The sequence below is a fragment of the Leuciscus leuciscus genome (genome assembly GCF_965113295.1).
Source record: "Leuciscus leuciscus genome assembly, chromosome: 16".
NCBI lineage: Eukaryota > Metazoa > Chordata > Actinopteri > Cypriniformes > Leuciscidae > Leuciscus > Leuciscus leuciscus.
The window spans coordinates 15,948,513-15,968,315 of NC_138740.1; the positions used below are offsets into that span (position 1 = coordinate 15,948,513).

General features: G+C 36.6%; 2 protein-coding genes across 3 annotated transcripts in view; one reads left to right on the forward strand and one right to left on the reverse strand.

Moving 5' to 3' along the window:
• The window catches only part of unc119a2 (unc-119 lipid binding chaperone a2), a 23,780-nt gene extending 19,037 nt beyond the window's left edge, over positions 1-4,743 (forward strand). The window contains exons 3-5 of the mRNA XM_082140426.1: positions 21-120; positions 2,210-2,382; positions 3,238-4,743. Coding sequence (XP_081996552.1) covers positions 21-120; positions 2,210-2,382; positions 3,238-3,350 — 386 coding nt within the window. The 3' untranslated portion in view covers positions 3,351-4,743. The remainder of the gene's footprint in view (positions 1-20; positions 121-2,209; positions 2,383-3,237) is intronic.
• Positions 4,080-18,941, reverse strand: slc13a2 (solute carrier family 13 member 2). Of its 2 annotated transcripts, XR_014198583.1 has the most exons (13): positions 18,755-18,941; positions 16,920-17,048; positions 12,341-12,477; positions 12,026-12,258; positions 10,937-11,120; positions 10,546-10,668; positions 9,505-9,714; positions 9,255-9,388; positions 9,023-9,159; positions 6,588-6,749; positions 6,301-6,438; positions 4,358-6,155; positions 4,080-4,314 (listed from the first exon to the last, which is right to left on the reverse strand). XR_014198583.1 is itself a non-coding variant. In XM_082140416.1 (12 exons), exons 1-12 carry the CDS (start codon positions 18,881-18,883, stop codon positions 6,018-6,020), a joined length of 1,854 nt encoding a protein of 617 aa, XP_081996542.1. In that variant the 5' UTR covers positions 18,884-18,941; the 3' UTR covers positions 4,080-6,017. The 2 variants fall into 2 exon arrangements, 1 of the variants encoding a protein (XP_081996542.1); XM_082140416.1 differs by having other exon boundaries at positions 4,080-6,155.
• Positions 18,942-19,803: the final 862 nt, after the last annotated feature.

Below are 19,803 nucleotides of genomic sequence, written 5' to 3' on the forward strand. Positions count from 1 at the left end.
TTTCTTTTCTTTTTTTTCAGATAAAGGAGGGGATAAAAGAGATGTTGATCCAAACGCTGGGCGGTTTGTACGTTATCAGTTTACACCGGCTTTCTTACGGCTACGTCAAGTAGGAGCCACGTAAGTACAGCTTTTAAAGTTAGTCAGTGTATACACTACCATTTCAAAAGTATTGGGTTAGTAATATAGTTACAAAAATACATTCACATTCACACACCGGCCACTTTATCAGGTATAGTGTTGGGCTTCCTTTAGTTCTCCGCGCCATAGATTCAAGAAGGTGCTGGAAACATTCCTCAGAGGTTTAGAATCACACAGTTGCTGCACATCCATGATACGAATCTCCTGTTCCACCACATCCCAAAGGTGATCTGGTGACTTTGGAGACCATTTGAGTAAAGTGAACTCATTGCCATGTTCAAGAAACTAGTTTGAGATGATTTTTAGTTTGAGATGATCTTTGTGACATTGCGTGTTATCCTGCTGGAAGTATCCATCAGAAGATGTGTACACTGGTCATAAATGGATGGACATGGTCAGCAACAATACTCAGGTTGGCTGTGGTGTTAAAAATATGCTCATTTGTTACTAAGAGGCCCAAAGTGTGCCAAGAGAATATCCCCCACACCATTACACTACAAGCACCAGCCTGAACCGTTGATACAAGGCAGGATTGATCCATGCTTTCATATTGTTTACGCCAAATTCTGACCCTACCATCTGAATGTTGCAGAAATCCAGACTCATCAGACCAGGCAACATTTTTCCAATCTTTTATTGTCCAATTTTTGCTAAGCCCGTGTTAATTATAGCTTCAGTTTCCTGTTCTCATCTGACAGGAGTGGCACCCGGTGTGTTTTCTGCCGCTGTAGCCCATCTTCTTCAAGGTTCGACATGTTGTGTGTTCAGAGATGCTCTTCTGCAGACCTCAGTTGTAACAAGTGGTTATTTGAGTTACTGATGTCTTTCTATCAGCTCGAACCAGTCTGGCCATTCTCATCTGACCTCTGGCATCAACAAAGCTTTTTCACTCACTGAACTGCCGCTCACTGGATATTTTCTCTTTTTCAGACCATTCTCTGTAAACCTTAGAGATGGTTGTGTGTGAAAATCCCAGTAAATCAGCAGTTTCTGAAATACTCAGACCAGCCCGTCTGGCAACAACAACCATGCCACGTTCAAAGTCACTTAAATCCCCTTTCTTCTGATGCTCAGTTTGAACTTCAGCTGAACTTGTCTACATGCCTAAATGCATTGAGTAGCTGCCATGTGATTGGCTGATTAGATATTTGCATTAATGAGCAGTTGAACAGGTGTACCTAATAACGTGTCCGGGGAACGTGTATAGGAAATACATTTATAACTTTATTCATCAAGGAAAGTAAAGACAAGACATTTTATAATGTTACATAAGATTTCTATTTTATACAATTCCTGTCCTTTTGAACTGTCTCATCTGAGAATCCTGAGAAATGCATCACTGTTTTCATAAAAATTATGCAATACAACTGTTTTCAACATTGATAATTATAAGAAATGTTTCTTTAGCACCAAATCAGCATATTAGAATGATTTCTATAGGACTCACAGTAATAAGTTTTGAATGGTAATGTATGTTGCCCTTTAATGCACCATTTTCCTAGAAACCATCAGGTCAAGTTCAACCAATCAAAATTATATTTGTTCAAATTCAAATGTCTGTTAAATTAATCAGGAGAGTAAAGTTACTAAAAATGAACCCATGCAGAATATCATTAAATATTTGCATTATTAGATCATTACTGGAGTCCTGTCCTATCATATTGTCCTCTCTTGCAAAGGGAGAAAATAAACTCAGTAGCACATTAAAGGACAGATTCCTTTATTCCTTTATTACTCATATTCCACCACAACAGGCGCATGCTTATTAAGGTCAGACATAATAATCACAACAAAAAGAGCATAAATAATGTCTCTAAATTAAACCTGTCGAATAAATCACATAATCATGCTAAAGGGCAGAATGTAGAGGGAGATGCAATAAGCTTCTCATTATAAATAATGTATCCAGTTCACGTAATATTTTGAGGAAAGGAATGCTGAACAGCCGTAGAAAAGTTAATAAGTAAACAACTATCTAAATTTCCCCAAGTGAAAAACTACATATAAATGAACACTGAAGAGCCAGATCTCTGCTGAATATCTTGTCTACCTTGTTTCTGTGTTTTAGTGTTGAGTTCACAGTAGGGGACATCCCCATCAATAACTTCCGGATGATTGAGAGGCACTATTTCCGCGAACAGCTGCTGAAGAGCTTCGACTTTGAGTTTGGCTTCTGCATCCCCAGCAGCAAGAACACCTGTGAGCACATCTACGAGTTCCCGCCGCTCTCAGAGGATCTCAGTAAGTGCCAGCAACATTGCCAACGGAGGTTGTTTTTTTTATTTTTATAAAAGAAGTCTCTTATGCTCACAGAGGCTGCATTTATTTGATCAAAAATACCGTAAAAACAGTCAATAAATATTACTAGAATTAAAAATGACTTTTTTTCTGTTTTGATTTAATTTAAACGTAATTCATTCCTGTGGTATATAGTTCAAATACAAATGTCTATGCAAATATATAATGATATTCTGCATAGATTCACTTCATAGTAACATAGTAACACCCTACTGATTATGAATTTGAACATAATACATATGTATATGTATATGTGTATATATATATATATATATATATATATATATATATATATATGTGTATATACACACACGTTAAAATGTATAAACCTACATATACACAAATTCATATTTTATATATATATACATATATACATGATATATACATATATACACACACACACACATATATATATGTATATACACACGTTAAAATGTATAAACCTACATATACACAAATTCATATTTTATATATACATATATACATGATATATACATATATACACAAACACACACACACACATATATATATATAGTGTATGTATGTATGTATATGTATATATATGTGTATGTGTGTGTGTGTGTGTGTGTTTATAAAATTTATTTCACGGTGAATAAATTACTATTCATATGTATGTTCAAATTTATAAACGTCTATCTATATGACAGACAAGTAATGAACATCATGTCATTGACCTAACAGCATCTATGAGCTTTTAAAAAAGCTTCATAATTATCACATTATCTGCAATATCTCAATGGTGATTTGAGCTCTCTGACGTGTTTTCTTTTATTTCAGTACGTGAGATGGTCCTCCATCCTTACGAGACGCAGTCCGACAGCTTCTACTTTGTGGACAACAAGCTGGTCATGCACAACAAAGCAGATTACTCGTACAGCGGAGGCCCGTAAGACAGCGGTGGGACGGGACTGAGGCAGAGAGTTTGACTGACAGACCTAAGAACCAATCACATGTCTTTGTCCAGCGGTCACGCCCTCCTCGAATCAGTGTCATAGACGACTACCTGCACTGCAGGTCATGCCTGTTTTTGAGATCTAAAGTGTCGTATCATAAGGTCTTGTCCAATGCATACATATCCTATTGTGATTTCACACTGCCATTGTTCACATCAGCAAATATAGATATATTATTATATTTTGTAACTTACCCCAAACATGAGCAAATTCACTCTAGTCCCATGTTTTTTATGGGCAAGGCACTGTAATGTGAATGGTACTTAGGTTTTACTATTCATTGTGAGCATGTGTGTGTATGAGTGGGGGTTTTGATTCAGATAGAGTGTGTGTGTGTGTGTGTGTGTGTGTGTGTGTGTGAGAGAGTGAAAGGGGGGCGTCTTAAGTGGGCCGTCCTCACAGTTTAACACAAATAAGACTATATATTGTTGATGTTGAGTATTACTTTCCCTGTCAGAATAAGCTACATCAGAATTTCATACTTGTGAACTTTTCATCCTAAATAGAATATAATATGATTTTATGGTGAGACCTTGACTTAATTGATAGATTTGTGTTTAATTAGATATATTTTGATACGTGAACAAACTTGCTTAATTTTGAGATGTTGATTTATTTGTGTGGATAAAAATCGAGCAAAAAATGAGTTTCAAAAGGAGTTTATGGTGCACAGCCGTCATGAATATGTTGATACTAGGAACTTTTGCATCCAAAGGTCTGCGTAAAGTACATAATTCATACTGCGAACGAGAGGTTGTGTAGATAAAACAACGTTTGTGCAAAAAAAAAAAAAAGTCTGCCGAAAAGGGAACACGGCACACGTTACAAGCCTTGACATTTCAAACGTCTGGTTCGTGTGGTTTCTTTTTGTCTTTGTAGAAAAACAATAGGAAAGAAATATCTGTTTTCAGCTGTCTAAAGAAGAGTAGTTCAAAGAGATCAACAGTCTCTTCTCATCTCTCCATCACACATTCCAGTGAGCCAGAGCCCTCACAGCTGTTTAGTGCACATAGCAGAGGTTAGGTTTTACCTCTTATCCAAGGATCCTTGTATTCATAGTGCAAGAAGTGCATTTAGGAGGATGATTTAAATAAACTCTGTTTTTGGTTTATGAATAAGGGGGGAGGCTTTCAAGGACTTGTGAAGGTGTGTAAAATGGAGGAATAACTTGAAAAATGTTTCCAGTCAGACATGTAACAGCTTTATTTATAATTGTGATTTATTGTAAATGATTTTCAGAGGGGAGAAAATGAAACATGTTTTGGACCGTTCAAACGCCAGTGTGGAATAAAAGAGAAATAAATGTATATGTTGATTTTTTTGGAAATTACTGAAGTTGTCTTTATTTTCTTATAGCCATTCGTTGTCTTATAAACAATTATTTTGGACATTCTTATTGTTTATCACTAGCAAATTTAGATACTTTATTGTATTTGAATTTTAATATACACTAGAGTTAAATTTGTGTTTTTAATAATTTTTTTTATTCAACAAGGAAAATAATTTGTGAACTCTCAAAGCATCTTGGGGGAAAAAGTACCACGGTTACAGCAAAAGTGTTAAGCTGAACAACTGTTTTCAACATTGATAATAATAAATGAAGATTGTTAGTAATGGCTGCTGAAATTTTAGTTTTTCCATCATATAAATAAATTACATTTTAAAATATATTCAAATAGAAAAGTTATTTTGAATAGTAATGTTTTACAATATTGCTGTTTTTTTCTGTATTTTTAAACCGCAAAATGCCTACTTGTTAAGCGTCATCTTTGAAAAACATTAAAAAACCTAAAAGAAAAGCGATAAAACCCTGTAAAACAAATGCAGGTCCCAAGATTTACCTTGCATTTGCAATTTATAGTACATCAGTACTTAAATATACTCCCATTTATCAACAATATTGCTACAGCAGGTGCTGTGAATGAAAGTTCTCACAAGTTTGCACAAAATTAATTTTATTTGACAAAAAGCACATTCTAAAAAAATTTTAAGTTTACATTTAAGCATTTATAGTACGTCCAATTAAGGGGCATTTCTTTAACTGCGCTACCTCACAAATGAAGATTCATGATTCAAATGTGTAATTAAAATCTATTAAATAGACAAAGATCCAAAAAGGGATCTAAAATATAAAAGGTCTTATCCAGACCCTATAAATTAAATTAAATTTCGTGAACCAGCACAAATGGAAGAACAGAAAACCTACTTGTGAAAACCAGAGCCACAAAGTTTGTAGAAAAAAAAAGGTTCTGCATAAACCTGAACTTGGATCAGATTTGAGCCACATTGGGGCAAAATGCGCTACATGGAGCCAACTCACATTTACAAGTCCTCATACTTGAGTGACTTTAAATATGTAAATAAGTGATGCATAATTCTGAAAACTAAATGGAGGCTGTAAATCCTTACTGGCCACTTCATTTAGGGCTTGAAATGATCGTTTCAAGAGGTTTTGAGAAAAACTAAGCTTTTGCTCCATAGGGCTACACACTCTAATACTGCACACTGACACTTTTGTGCATTTGATGATGCCATTAGCTTCCTTTATCCCCTTTCTTTCCCTTCAGTATTCTCACTAAACCAAAGAATGTGACGTAAAGACGTTCATGGTGTATGTGTGGTATTTGTGCCATTGGCCCATGTGGGAAAGGTTCCTAGGTTGAACATGGCCGTTCCCCATGTGTTGATGCCGAGGTTGATGCACAGAATGCCAATGATGTTGAGAATGAAGCCCGCCTTTGCCTGGAGACAGAAGGAAAATACAATTATCCACTGATTTTTCCATATACAATGTCCCCAAAAAATTTATTTTCACATTCAAATCCCACTTAAGCTTTATAAAATCCAATGGAACATCAAAACTCATATAAAATGTGGTTAACCATACCATGTCCAAGACTCTGAGGTTGCCATAAGAGAAAGCGATGGCGTTGGGAGGAGTGGCTACAGGAAGCATGAATGCCAACGAAGCGCTGATCGTGCAGGGCAGCATCACATAGAGCGGATGGAGCCCGATAGTTGTGGCCTGAGAACAGAGACCACGCATTATTACCACTTCCATACTTGTTGGCAAGTTAAACACTTCAACTTCGAAATTCACTTTTAGGTCGAATGAATGTGTGTAATTTATGTTGTAGACTAGGTTTGGTAGGTTTCTGTATGCTGTGTACTCACCATAGAGGCAAGAATGGGCAGGAATAGTGTGGTGGTGGCCGTGTTGCTGGAACACTCTGTGAACGTTCCCACCAGCAAACACAGGATCAGGGAGATGGCGAAGGGTGGGATGCTCTGCAGAGGGGCCAGGCTTTCACCCAACCACACCGATAGTCCAGACACCTACACAAACATCACATCACATTACTTCACATTACTTCACATCACTTCGCATCGCTCCACATCACTTCAGATTGCTTCACTTCACTTCGCATCGCTTCACATCACTTCAGATCGCTTCACTTCACATTGCTCCACATCACATCACATCACTCCACATCACTTCAGATCGCTTCACATCACTTCACATTGCTCCACATCACATCACATCACTCCACATCACTTCAGATCGCTTCACTTCGCATCGCTCCACATCACTTCAGATCGCTTCACTTCACATGGCTCCACATCACTTCACATCACATTACATCGCTCCACATCACTTCACATCGCTTCACTTCACTTCGCATCGCTCCACATCACTTCAGATCGCTTCACTTCACATGGCTCCACATCACTTCAGATCGCTTCACTTCACTTCGCATCGCTCCACATCACTTCAGATTGCTTCACTTCACTTCGCATCGCTTCACATCACTTCAGATCGCTTCACTTCACATTGCTCCACATCACTCCACATCACTTCAGATCGCTTCACTTCGCATCGCTCCACATCACTTCAGATCGCTTCACTTCACATTGCTCCACATCGCTTCACATCACATTACATCGCTCCACATCGCTTCACTTCACTTCGCATCGCTCCACATCACTTCAGATCGCTTCACTTCACTTCGCATCGCTCCACATCACTTCAGATCGCTTCACTTCACATGGCTCCACATCACTTCAGATCGCTTCACATCACTTCGCATCGCTCCACATCACTTCAGATCGCTTCACTTCACATTGCTCCACATCGCTTCACATCACATTACATCGCTCCACATCACTTCAGATCGCTTCACTTCACATTGCTCCACATCACTTCAGATCGCTTCACTTCACTTCGCATCGCTCCACATCACTTCAGATCGCTTCACTTCACATTGCTCCACATCACTTCAGATCGCTTCACATCACATCGCTTCACTTCACATTGCTCCACATAACTTCAGATCACTTCACTTCGCATCGCTCCACATCACTTCAGATCGCTTCACTTCGCATCGCTCCACATCACTTCAGATCGCTTCACATCACATCGCTTCACTTCACTTCGCATCGCTCCACATCACTTCAGATCGCTTCACTTCACATTGCTCCACATCGCTTCACATCACATCGCTCCACATCACTTCACATCGCTTCACTTCACTTCACTTCAGATCGCTTCACTTCGCATCGCTCCACATCACTTCAGATCGCTTCACATTGCTCCACATCGCTTCACTTCACATCGCTCCACATCACTTCACATCACTCCACATCGCTTCACATCACATCGCTCCACATCACTTCACATCGCTTCACTTCACTTCAGATCGCTTCACTTCGCATCGCTCCACATCACTTCAGATCGCTTCACATTGCTCCACATCGCTTCACATCACATCGCTCCACATCACTTCACATCGCTCCACATCACTTCAGATCGCTTCACTTCGCATCGCTCCACATCACTTCAGATCGCTTCACATTGCTCCACATCGCTTCACTTCACTTCGCATCGCTCCACATCACTTCAGATCGCTTCACTTCACATTGCTCCACATCGCTTCACATCACATCGCTCCACATCACTTCACATCGCTTCACTTCACTTTGCATCGCTCCACATCACTTCACTTCGCATCGCTCCACATCACTTTGCATGACTCCACATCACATCACGAAACTCCACATTCACATATTACTACTAGTTACACACGCATATATATATATATATATATGGGCACGGGCGGGGGTGTGGGGGCAGCTAAATGTCAACTAACTTTCACTAGAATATTAGTAGACTTACGGTTTGGGTTAGTTGAATAAGTTGACATCAAATAAAGTGTTATCAGATATTAGACAGTCTACTAAAACTCTAATGACTGCTATTTGAATTTTGTAGTTGCAAAGTTTCTTAAGTGGATTATCGAAAGTGTTACCCATTATATTACATTACATCTATATTATTCAATTTCAGCACGTAATTTGTCTAACATTTACCATTTTACACATGATAAAACACATTATTACACATTATTTTTTCTCAATAAAAAGACCCTAGCAACCATCCAAATCTCCCAGCTTTGTGTCGGCAAGTTTCACATGGGTGAGCAGCACTTCACAGAACTTTCTCCTTTTCTTCAGAAAATGTAAAACAAATCTCCTTTTAACTGTAATTCCATAAAAGACTATTGAATGTACATTTACTGCCATTTTAATGTGTCATTCTGTCATCTTCTTACCTCACTTCCTTTTGCCAAGGCAAATCCTCCCCCCAGGAGCAGGACTATGTTCCAGGGCATGCGATCATGCACCACCTTCCAGTTTAGTAGAGTGGGCGTACCCTTCAGTTTATTCTTCTTTTCCTCTTTTGCTCCTCCTTTATAAAACAGATGGACCAGTAGCTCTGGTTTAAGACCTGGTTTAAAGTGATAAATATTCTGTGCGGATACTCTGAAAGCAGAACCACTTTACCTTCCTGCTCATCTTCTTCAGCTTCTTCATCATGTTTATCATGCGAATCGATCGAATAGAGAAAGTCTATCCGAGATGGAATGAGGAAGAACATGGTTGACATGAAAATGGCCACAGTGCCATCGGTGACATATCTTTACGGAGACAAAGAGAAAATTGGAAGAAATTCAAATGCAATGACCAAAACTTAAAAATTTTATTTGTTTAAAACTAAACTATTGCTATAAGTTTTGGGGTGAAGTGTACTCACTGTCCGTTTTTGTTGAAGAGCTCGGTAGCCCAGCCTGGCATGAAGCCTGGTTCTCGTGTGAACCACAGGATCACCAGGATCACAAAGATGACAAGCACTCCGCCCTCAGCAAAAGATATCGATCCCAGCTTCTTATATTCATTCTTCATCACTCTGTAAGCGTCTTTGTCTCCCTCATTCTTCGAACCGCAGCCAAACGTTTTTTTAAAACTGGGGAGAAAAATTCACCAAACAATGAATGAAAGAATGCTTAAACCAACCTCAGATTTCTACCTTAAAAACATCAGATTAAAATTAACAGGTCATTCAAATTTATTTAGGTTTTTCCTCTGTAAGCTTCTTTTGAGATAACATTTGATGACCAGCTGTTTCCATTAGGTAGCCTACATCTACTCAACTCAAACTTTCAATGAGGCATCATTTGATATTATATGATTATTTAAATTAAATATATATGGTTATATATTAGTCAGTGCTATCAAATCGATAAATCGTGATTAATCGCATCTAACATAAAAGTTACATAATATATGTGTGTGTGTATACGGTATCATTATATTTATATATATTAGATTATGTCTGTGTGTGTGTGTATGCACACATATTTAAATTTTTTTTTGTTTTTTGTTGGTATATGTATATAAAGACACGCACACCCACATATATACACTATATATTAAAATAATAATAATATATACCGACGCATGTAAACAAAAACGTTTATGTTAGATGCAATTAATCACGATTAATTGATTTGACAGCACTAATGTATGCAAAAATCAACATGAAATCCTATTTCTTTCCCCCCTAATATCTATTGAAGTAATATACAGAATCAGAATCTTGGTAATAAAAAGGTCTGAAATTAAGCAGAATTATCATAATTTCAGCAGAAATGCCAGAAATACTTTTAGTCAAAATTGTTTTTTAACAATTGTATTGAATAATAGGAGTCAAAAGAGTTGATAATGGTCTAGCTAAAAACACTCACTGTATGTCTAGGACACACCGTATTTAATGTAAAGGATGCAAGTTACTCACTTAAGACCCAAGTACATGAACTGCAGCCAGAGCCAAGACAGCACCAGCATCAGCAACATGTTAGGAAAGGCAAAACCGAACCAGCTGGCAAAGTTGATCACGCCATGGTTTTCTGGAAAAATCCTGTAAAAAAGGGCAAATGTGTGCAGTTTATAATTTGGCTCCAGTACTGTATGCACATTTTTATGTTGTAGGTCCATCAGATTGTGTGCACAACCATGCATAATCTTAAAGAGAAAAACATTTAAATAATTATAATATTTATTACCAAAACAATGATGGGAATGATTTTATCATTTAAGATTTAATAATTTTTTAATATTTTTTTTTTATTAATTAATTTTTTATACAACACAGATCAGAGTCATGACAGGAAACTTGACAAACGTACGCATCCATCTGGCCCTTGAGAATAAGATTTGGTGTGGTGCCCGTTAGGGTGGCAGTTCCTCCGATGCTGGCGGAGTAACACACGCATAGACTCATTCCTTTAAAGAGACGAATGTACTTCGCTTCACGTTCTTTCTTCCTGCATTCAGAGAGTGAATTGATTCTTGCCTCCTGATCTGGATTGACTGTCAAGATTAAGAACAGGTGGGATGTAAGTTTTAAGACTGTGTGTTATTACCACTGATTGGTTAGTGGAAATGCTGTATATTGTTCTGCTCATTCGTGTGACTTAAACCGGTGTTACATAAAATTCTATGACAAATTCTTACACTGTAAATGTATATGATCAATTAGTTATGACAACATATGTTTTTACATTGCTTTAACTCATCAAAATAAGTTAAGCAATTTTCAACTTTACACAAGTTATACAAGATTCAAGTTTGATGTAATTTAAGTTGAAATGATTAAACACCCAAGTTGAGTGTACTGAAAAATTTAAGGCAGCAACTTTTTTTTACAGTGTAGGTGCTGTAGTAATGGTAGGGGTAAAGTTGGGTTAGGGTTACAACAGCCGTCTACGGTCACAGAATTTGGTGTAACAATGGCTGTACTGTCATTTCTCTCAAATCACACTGAGTCGCTTTCTCTTGCGTCTTAGTTATCGACTGTTGTCAAAATGAGCTTTTTCGAAACTCCAAATCAATTAAACCAAATTCTGTGCCAAATGATTCATTCCTTCGAAGCGTTCAAAGCACTATAGGCTGCCAACTGCCAGTCAAAATGGTGTCAAGGCAATGAGAACACAGCCCAAACAATTGCAAATGTTTAAATAATTAAACAAACACTAAACCTACATTATAAAACTGGCCCGTAACATCATATATTAAACACTGGTTCATTGGTTTACAAGATCAACACCCTTTAAACGGAAAAATGTTTCGAAACCTAAACAGCTTGACGTAACAAAGCTTCACATAATACATTCGTAAAAGTTTTGAAGCCTTGTGAGATGTTTAAGATAATGTACAGGTTAACATTATAAGATAATAAAAAATAAAGTTTAAAAGTGTCAACATTTCAGACATACCGTTGGGTTTGTCACTAGTGACATTGTCCAAAGGATGTTTGATGTTGACCTCGGTCAACTCAAAGGCTTGATTATCTTGGCCTTCCCTCAGCTCTTTCTCATCAGAGTCTGCTTCTGTGGCGCTGAGCTGTTCGAGAACAGCTTGAGAAATGGGCAGCATCATGGCTGTGGTGGCCGTGTTGCTGATCCACATGGAGAGGAAGGCTGTTACGATCATGAACCCCAGCATCAGCCTGCAGAAGTGAGTGTGAAAAACAGGTGAGTGTGTGATCGAGACAGAAATGAAGCGTACGATTTCATCGTGTGTGATCTTACAAAGCAGGCCGAACTCCAACTACCAGGAGGACACTCAGAGCGATGCGCTTATGGAGATTCCAGTGTTCAACAGCTATAGCCACCAGCAGACCCCCTATAAACAGCATGTTGGTGTCCTTTAGGTACTGAACACACACCTGAAACACAAAGTAACACCCCCGATTTCACAAACAAGGCTTAAGTGTAGTCCCAGGTTAAAATGCATGTTTGAGCTGTTTTAACTGAAAGCAACTTGCACTGAGATATGTTTTTAAAATATGTTTTGTCTCAAGATGCACACTAGAAATTTTTTTTCTTTCTAAAATACATTTTAAAAAAAACGACTTAAATGTCCTAAACTAAGGCCTAATCTTGGCTTAATCTAAGCCCGGTCTGTGAAACCGGGCCTTAATGTCATATTTAGTTCTGGTCAACATGGGTTGGGTACATTTTTTTTTACTGTATACACAGTGTGTATGGAGCCACCAAACTGACATGATAATAGGGAAAAAATATATTTTAATGCTTGTGTTCTCATGCAAAACTTTTGCATATACCCCAAAAAACTGCGTTCCCTCACAAAACCTTTGTGATGGAAATAATATGAAAATCTAGGTAATGCTATTTTGATAGTCCACTTTAGACATTCTACTAACTTTAAAGTCCCCCGTAGTCAATAATTGTATCCCTTAAAATTCATCTTTGATCACCAAAATGACATAGACATAGACACCACATAGACATACTGTATAAACAACATTAAAAGCTTGATTTTTTACCACAGGGGGACTTTAAGTACCTGTAACTATGTCAGCTATCAGTCATTAGACTATTAGAAGTTCTCTTACTGTGAGAGAACACAAAAGTTTTGTGAGTGAAGTGCCAAAAATAGTATGTGAAACTGTACGCATTACACAATGGTTAAACGTTTAAAAAAAATTTAATCAAGTAAACATTTTAGAAATAAGCATTTGTAATCAAATTTTGTGTAAATTTGTTTGGCAATCTGAGAAAGAGAGTCAAGATGTTCATAACCATTCATTTGGGAGATGGAAAGTCAAGTTGAGAGCATTGCATTGTGGGATAAGGTACAAAGCACGGTATGCTGTGGTTGTATTTCCTTATTGACAGACTCATTAGATTTTAGAGTGTCTAAAATCAGTCAAAGATGGAAAGATAAGGAAAATAAAGATATATTACAGTCTGGCTGATGACATGTTCAAAGGTGTTCATAAAAACTGCTTTTATGGCCCATAAAGTTCTCAAATCATTAGAGATAACGCTTGCACAAATAGTTCTCATGCTGATGAAGGTAAATCTCTCTAGGCATGTGATCAGTCATTACTTTAAAGTAGTTTTCCATGCTTTTGTGCTTGCGACTACAGTAATAAAACTGATTATCTCTTATGATAACTATATAACAATTGTTATGTGAGTAGTTTGCTTGTTATGCCATTATGTTTAGTTATATACAGTTTTCTCAATCGCTTTGGGACATTTTTCGAAACAGTCTTAACATTCTCTAAACTGTAAGCTTAAGTGTCACAATTGTTTGTTGGAACATCAGAACTCTAATGCATGTCTGAAAAATGAAGTAACTCACCCAAACCATTTAATTCATGCTTCAAAATCTATTATTGTGTCAGTAAATTGGCCAATGGCACCAAAATAAAAGGTGTTTTTATCATCGTGTGAGCCATGCTGGTCAAAATGTTTATATATATTTTTTCTCTATGGAGATATTTGTTATACACAAATTTTGTGTTTTTTGTTTATTTGTTATTTTTAAAACTTTTTTTGTTGACACTAACTGCTTTTATACTATACAAGACTGTCAGTTTTGTCCGTGTATCACACTGAGCTTTTTAAATACAGATTCAGACAGTATGTAAATATTGACTGGGAAAAATCAATAATGTTGCACACTAAAAGAAAAATGAACATTTGTATTTATACAGTACATTTATTTTTGCAGAAATGTGTTACATGTAAACTTAAAATTCACAGTTGCTTGTTCATTTTTACACACTGTATTATGTCTTTCTCTAACACATACATATCTTACATATCTTCCTATTGCTCTTCCATGACAATAATTTTCAGCTTACATATAACACATTTCTACAAAATTAAATGTACTGTATGAATACAAATACAGCATTGATGTAGCTGCTGCTGTTCACAGTTGTGATGTTCCTCTATGTTCAAAAATGTTGGTGATAAGCTTGTGATTCCTATTTCATTACAACGACAACGACATGCAATTTGCCAAATTACATTACAACATTACAACATTACAAACATTCATGGAATATAACATGTCTGACAGATTTTGATCACTCAATTGATCATTTTGCATGTGATGGCTCACACGATGAAATAATGTTTGTGAAAGTTGTGAAGAGTTTGACAGTTTAAAGTGGTAAAATGCCCTTTTCACAAGATGTAAAATAAGTCTTTGATGTCCCCAGAGGGTGTATGTGAAGTTTTAGCTCAAAATACCCCACAGATAATTTATATAGCATGTTAAAATTGTTACTTTTTGAGGCTGAGCAAAAACGCACCGTTTTCTTATCTGTCCCTTTAAATGCAAATGAGCTGCTGCTCCCGGCACAGAGGGCGGAGCTTCAACAGCTTGTGTCATTTTACCTCACACAGACATGCACTGAAAATATAAAAAACCTTTAGCCTTTTATTTTTAAACCGGAGTCAGACAAATATGGAAAGACTCAAGAAGAAGTGACAACATATAGATTGCGACAGGACATTTCTGAATGGTTAGTTGATGAATTTATGTAGCTTATGTGTAGTTATCTTCTAGTCATTGATTTGCATATTCTGTCTTGATAATCTATAAATCGCGTTCCCGGGGGCGGGGTTTATGTACATTTTAGCGTTTGTGATGTCACTAACCCAGGAGGAAGCTCGTGTAGTCCCTTTGTTGTAGTCCTTAAAAAGCAACTTCTTTAAAATACAGTTTTTCTCAGTCGCTTTGGTGCATTTCTCACATCACTATTTACATTTGCACAACAGTTAATTCAACCTCCACAACATTTAGTCATTTGTGCACATCATAGTAGCAGTTTCTCATTCCTTCCAACAAATTGCAAATGCTTTTGGACATGCATCAATTGCTTTCATACAACTCTCTGCTGTTTTATCATTTGCTTATGTCATGTCAGTCAAAATTAACTATACTTGTGAATGCTGAATACAGTCATTCCATATAAAACTAATAGTCCTCATTTCATTGCTTGAGTCATTACATACAAAAATGTTGAACTAGTTGTCAAAATCTGTCAAGCTAATTTTACACCATTTTTTTAATCTTTTTTTTCCTGAAAATGTCTCCTAAATTGAACAGTTTCTCTCAGGCGAATCTCAGCTTTCAGACAGAGAGGAATGTCTGGATGTGCATGAATGATTACAGTACTATGTATGTTGTATGTTCAGTTCCAATATGTACTGCAATATTGTTTCCAGTTGTGCACAGGGAGTTTATGTTTGTTGTAAATAAGGGTGTATTTTTTTCTTTTGCACAATGCTGTGAACAAATTAGAATTACAAAGAGCATATGCAGTAAAAATGTGAAACATACATATTCAGTGTCTTGTACTCAGTTACCTCACTAAATACAGTAATGTGTAACTTTACAAATGGCTGTGCAAATAAATAGTATATAGTGCTGTCTTGAGCATTTTCAGGTAGTGTCACCAAGATCTGACTTTTTTGCATTGGAAAACATTTACAGAGTAAACTGTCATAATGAAAACATGACAAAGCCATTTGAATATCTTGTTCATAAACAATGGTGTCAGGACTTTTCATCTTGATGACACTGACACTTTTATTGACATGAATACTTGCTTTTGAGGAATGAGCTATCCATTTTGAGCAAGTGACACGGTTTTGCAGGTTATCAACTAGGTTTTGCAGTTTGTACTAATTGTTTTGAGAACTGCATTAACTGTTGTGCAAATGTAAATAGTGATGTGAGAAATGCACCAAAGCGACTGAGAAAAACAGTAAAATATCTCCCTTGCTTTGAACTTTGAGCTTCGTAACTTTGCAGATGTGGTTTATGCTCAAACAGCAACATTACACACTAACTAAAGTTAGAAAAGTGAAATCATAATCAACCACCCCTTTAACTGAGAATCAACTCAGTTTTGACCAACAAGCCATGTGCATAGATAAATAAATGGATAGATAGATAGATAGATAGATAGATAGATAAAGATGGATAGACAAATAGACAGAAAGATAGATAGATAGATAGATAGATAGATAGATAGATAGATAGATAGATAGATAGATAGATAGATAGATAGATAGATAGATAGATAGATAGATAGATAGACAGATAGATAGATAGAAACTTCTTAAAGGTATAGCGGAGGATCTTTCCAAATTTTAGATAAGACCCGCCCTCTCCACTTTTGGAAAAGTTTGATCGATTCACCAGAATGATTGACAATTAGGAGGACCAATAGTATAGGTTACCCACCAGGAAGTAAAACATCCTCCGCTATACCTTTAAGTATTTAAATAATTTTTTTTAATACAAAATGCTAATCATGGATTTTTTTTTTAACAATACCGTTTCAGACTCCATGATGCCCATCATGGGGAAGAGGACGACGGGCAGCAGGGCAGTGATGGCGAGAGGCATACACTCTGTGCACCAGAACAGTGCCATCAGGATGATGACATAACCACATCTCGCCTCCTGAAGAACACAATAGTCATATGTGTCAAAACGTAAGGGAATACATCACCTGTTCACGTAGAAGTTGGGCTCATTTCTGTAGAAGAGAATTATTGGATGTGAATAAGATGCAAAATGCATCTAAGATGTGATCTCAGGTCTATGGCAATCCGCTCATCTTAGCTTGTCAAAGGGGAGGAAAGGGTGGGATTTGATTCTATCTCTTACATCTAGTGCAGGTTCCAGGGGTCACTACCAACGCTATCTCACGACCAATTCGTACGAATTCGTACGAATGATAAAAAGATGGCTAATTCGTACGAATTCGTACGACCTCACTCGTACGAATTTGTACGATTTGTCTAAACCCACGTGATGGGTAGGTTTAGGGGCGGGGTCAGGGGTAGGTCATTCGTATGAATTCATACGAATTGGCCAATTCGTAAAATATGTACGATTTTGCAAAAATCTTACTAATTCGTACGAGTGAGGTCGTATGAATTCGTACGAATTAGCCACTTTGTAAAATTTGTACGTTTTCCCGTGAGATCGGGTTGGTCACTACTGTATCTCTTGAAGACCTACATCGATCATTCTCAGAATGCTGATAAAACTAACCCTTGAACATAAACGACTGTAAACTATTTTTAATTCATTTACTTTTATGGATGCTTTATTGCTTGAGAAAAGGCTGTATATGTTTAACCATGTAAAGCCTGAAAAATGAAATAAGTCTTTTTTTTTTTTAATGGAACAGAAGCTTTAGACAAATTTGGTGCAGTTTCTGATATTTATATGGCTAAAAAGTAAGATGAAATTCTGAAAGTTTGTAATGTGTGTGTGTGTGTGTGTTTGGTGGACCTTTAAACATTGTAATATAAGAGTATGAATGTGCTGTGGTGCATGATGGATCGTGTAGCTCAATTCTAGTGTAGTTTAAAAAAAAGGAGTAAATAACACTAATAGTTTAGGGCCACTTTAGGGGGTCTTACATTTCTGATCATTCTTTTTATTTTTATTAACCCTTAAATGCATGAATGTTTCGACAATCATTCTTACATATTCGGGTCTTTAGCGACCCGGATCTATATCTAACACGGATGGATCTCTACCTGTCCCGATAATATAAAAACTCTCCTGATATTAGCGTAACAATTACAGAAGAATAAAATATAGCATTTTTTTTTTCTTGTTATATTGTTTATAATGAATTTTTTGAGGAATACTAAGAAGGTTGATGTCTAACTTAAAAAAATGGATGAGGAAGAGAGTAGTGAATGATGTACCAGGTCACTAAAGAACCGAGGTATGCATTTAAGGGTTAACATTACTCTCTATTTGAATCAATTATTGAAATGGTAGAGTTTTGTGCATTGTTTTTTCAGCTGATGTTCTTAAGGTCAGAGTAACCCGGTCTCAAGATGTTATAACAGTGGGCCACATGGCTTCATTTTCTTTGTTTGTGACTTGAGGATGACCTCCGCAAGCTGTGTAAATATAGTGTTCCACAGATCATAAATAAGAGCAGTGAGGTTTTCAGCCATCATTCAGCTGCTGATGAGATTTTATTTTTTAAATGTTCCGGTATCACATTGACATATTTCAGTCATTTGGCAATAAAAATTCACATACACAAAATGTAGATGCATAAAGAAACTATTTTGGTTAACATGTTCAATGGCTTTGAATTGATTTTCCACAAAATACTCTTGCAGAAAGGCACTTACCGGAGTTGGGATGACAAGCGGCAGGGGCAATATTAGTAAAGGGGTGATGAAGATGATCAGGTAGTTTCTGTGAAGCCATATCCAGCGTAGGATTAATGCAACATCTTCTGGAATCCTTGGAAGTCCCATGTCTTCTGGCCCTCAGCTGCAGATGTCAGGTGTGTGGTGGATGGATTGCTGATGAAGGTCGAGCTAGATCAATGTGTTTATAGGCATCGTCACATAAGAAAAATTAAACATTAACTGTGTGAACAAGGGGAGGGTAAATAGAGGAATGAAGGAGGGGAGGGTAAAAGAGACGTCAAACAAAAAAAGATTAACCCATTTGTTATCTTTTTCTAAAGCCGCAATTCATTGTTTTGTTAAAAACACTGACTAATGAATTTATTTATAGCACATCTGAACTTTTCACACTACTAATGTCATCATGGAAGAGCTGGAGTCACCCTGATAAGTGTCTCTTTCACACCGGAGATATGCAAAGAATGTTTCTCACAGTTCTCTTTTAAATGTGCGGGAATAATATAATTGCCATTGTGCTGGTTTGTAAAGAATACATGAAAGATTAAGGAAATAATCAAGTAACGAAACATTTAACAGTAGGTTCATTTGATTAGCATTAGTTCAACATCATGAAATAACAATAACAATAAACTATTTTTACTGCATTTATTATTCTGTTACTGTTCATTTATAAATAGACTTTTACGCACTATTGTTAATTCATGTTAATTCATAATGCATTAATGTAAATTTTTACAAATGTTAATGTATTAGTATATGTAAAAATTAACATTAACCTAAATGCTTTAAAAATGTATGTTAACAAATTGATTATTCTGAAGTGTTATGTTTCATAACTAGTGTTATTTATTTAATGTCAAACAAAATGAGAGATTGTCCATATCTATGGAATCCAAAGAATTTGTTTTTGCAGTTCCAAAGCTATTTGTTATTTACAGTTTAAAAGAAGTACGCAGAGTGTAAATAGATATGAAAATAGTTCCAGCAAGGACACACCTGATTTAGTGAACACATTCAATACTGTT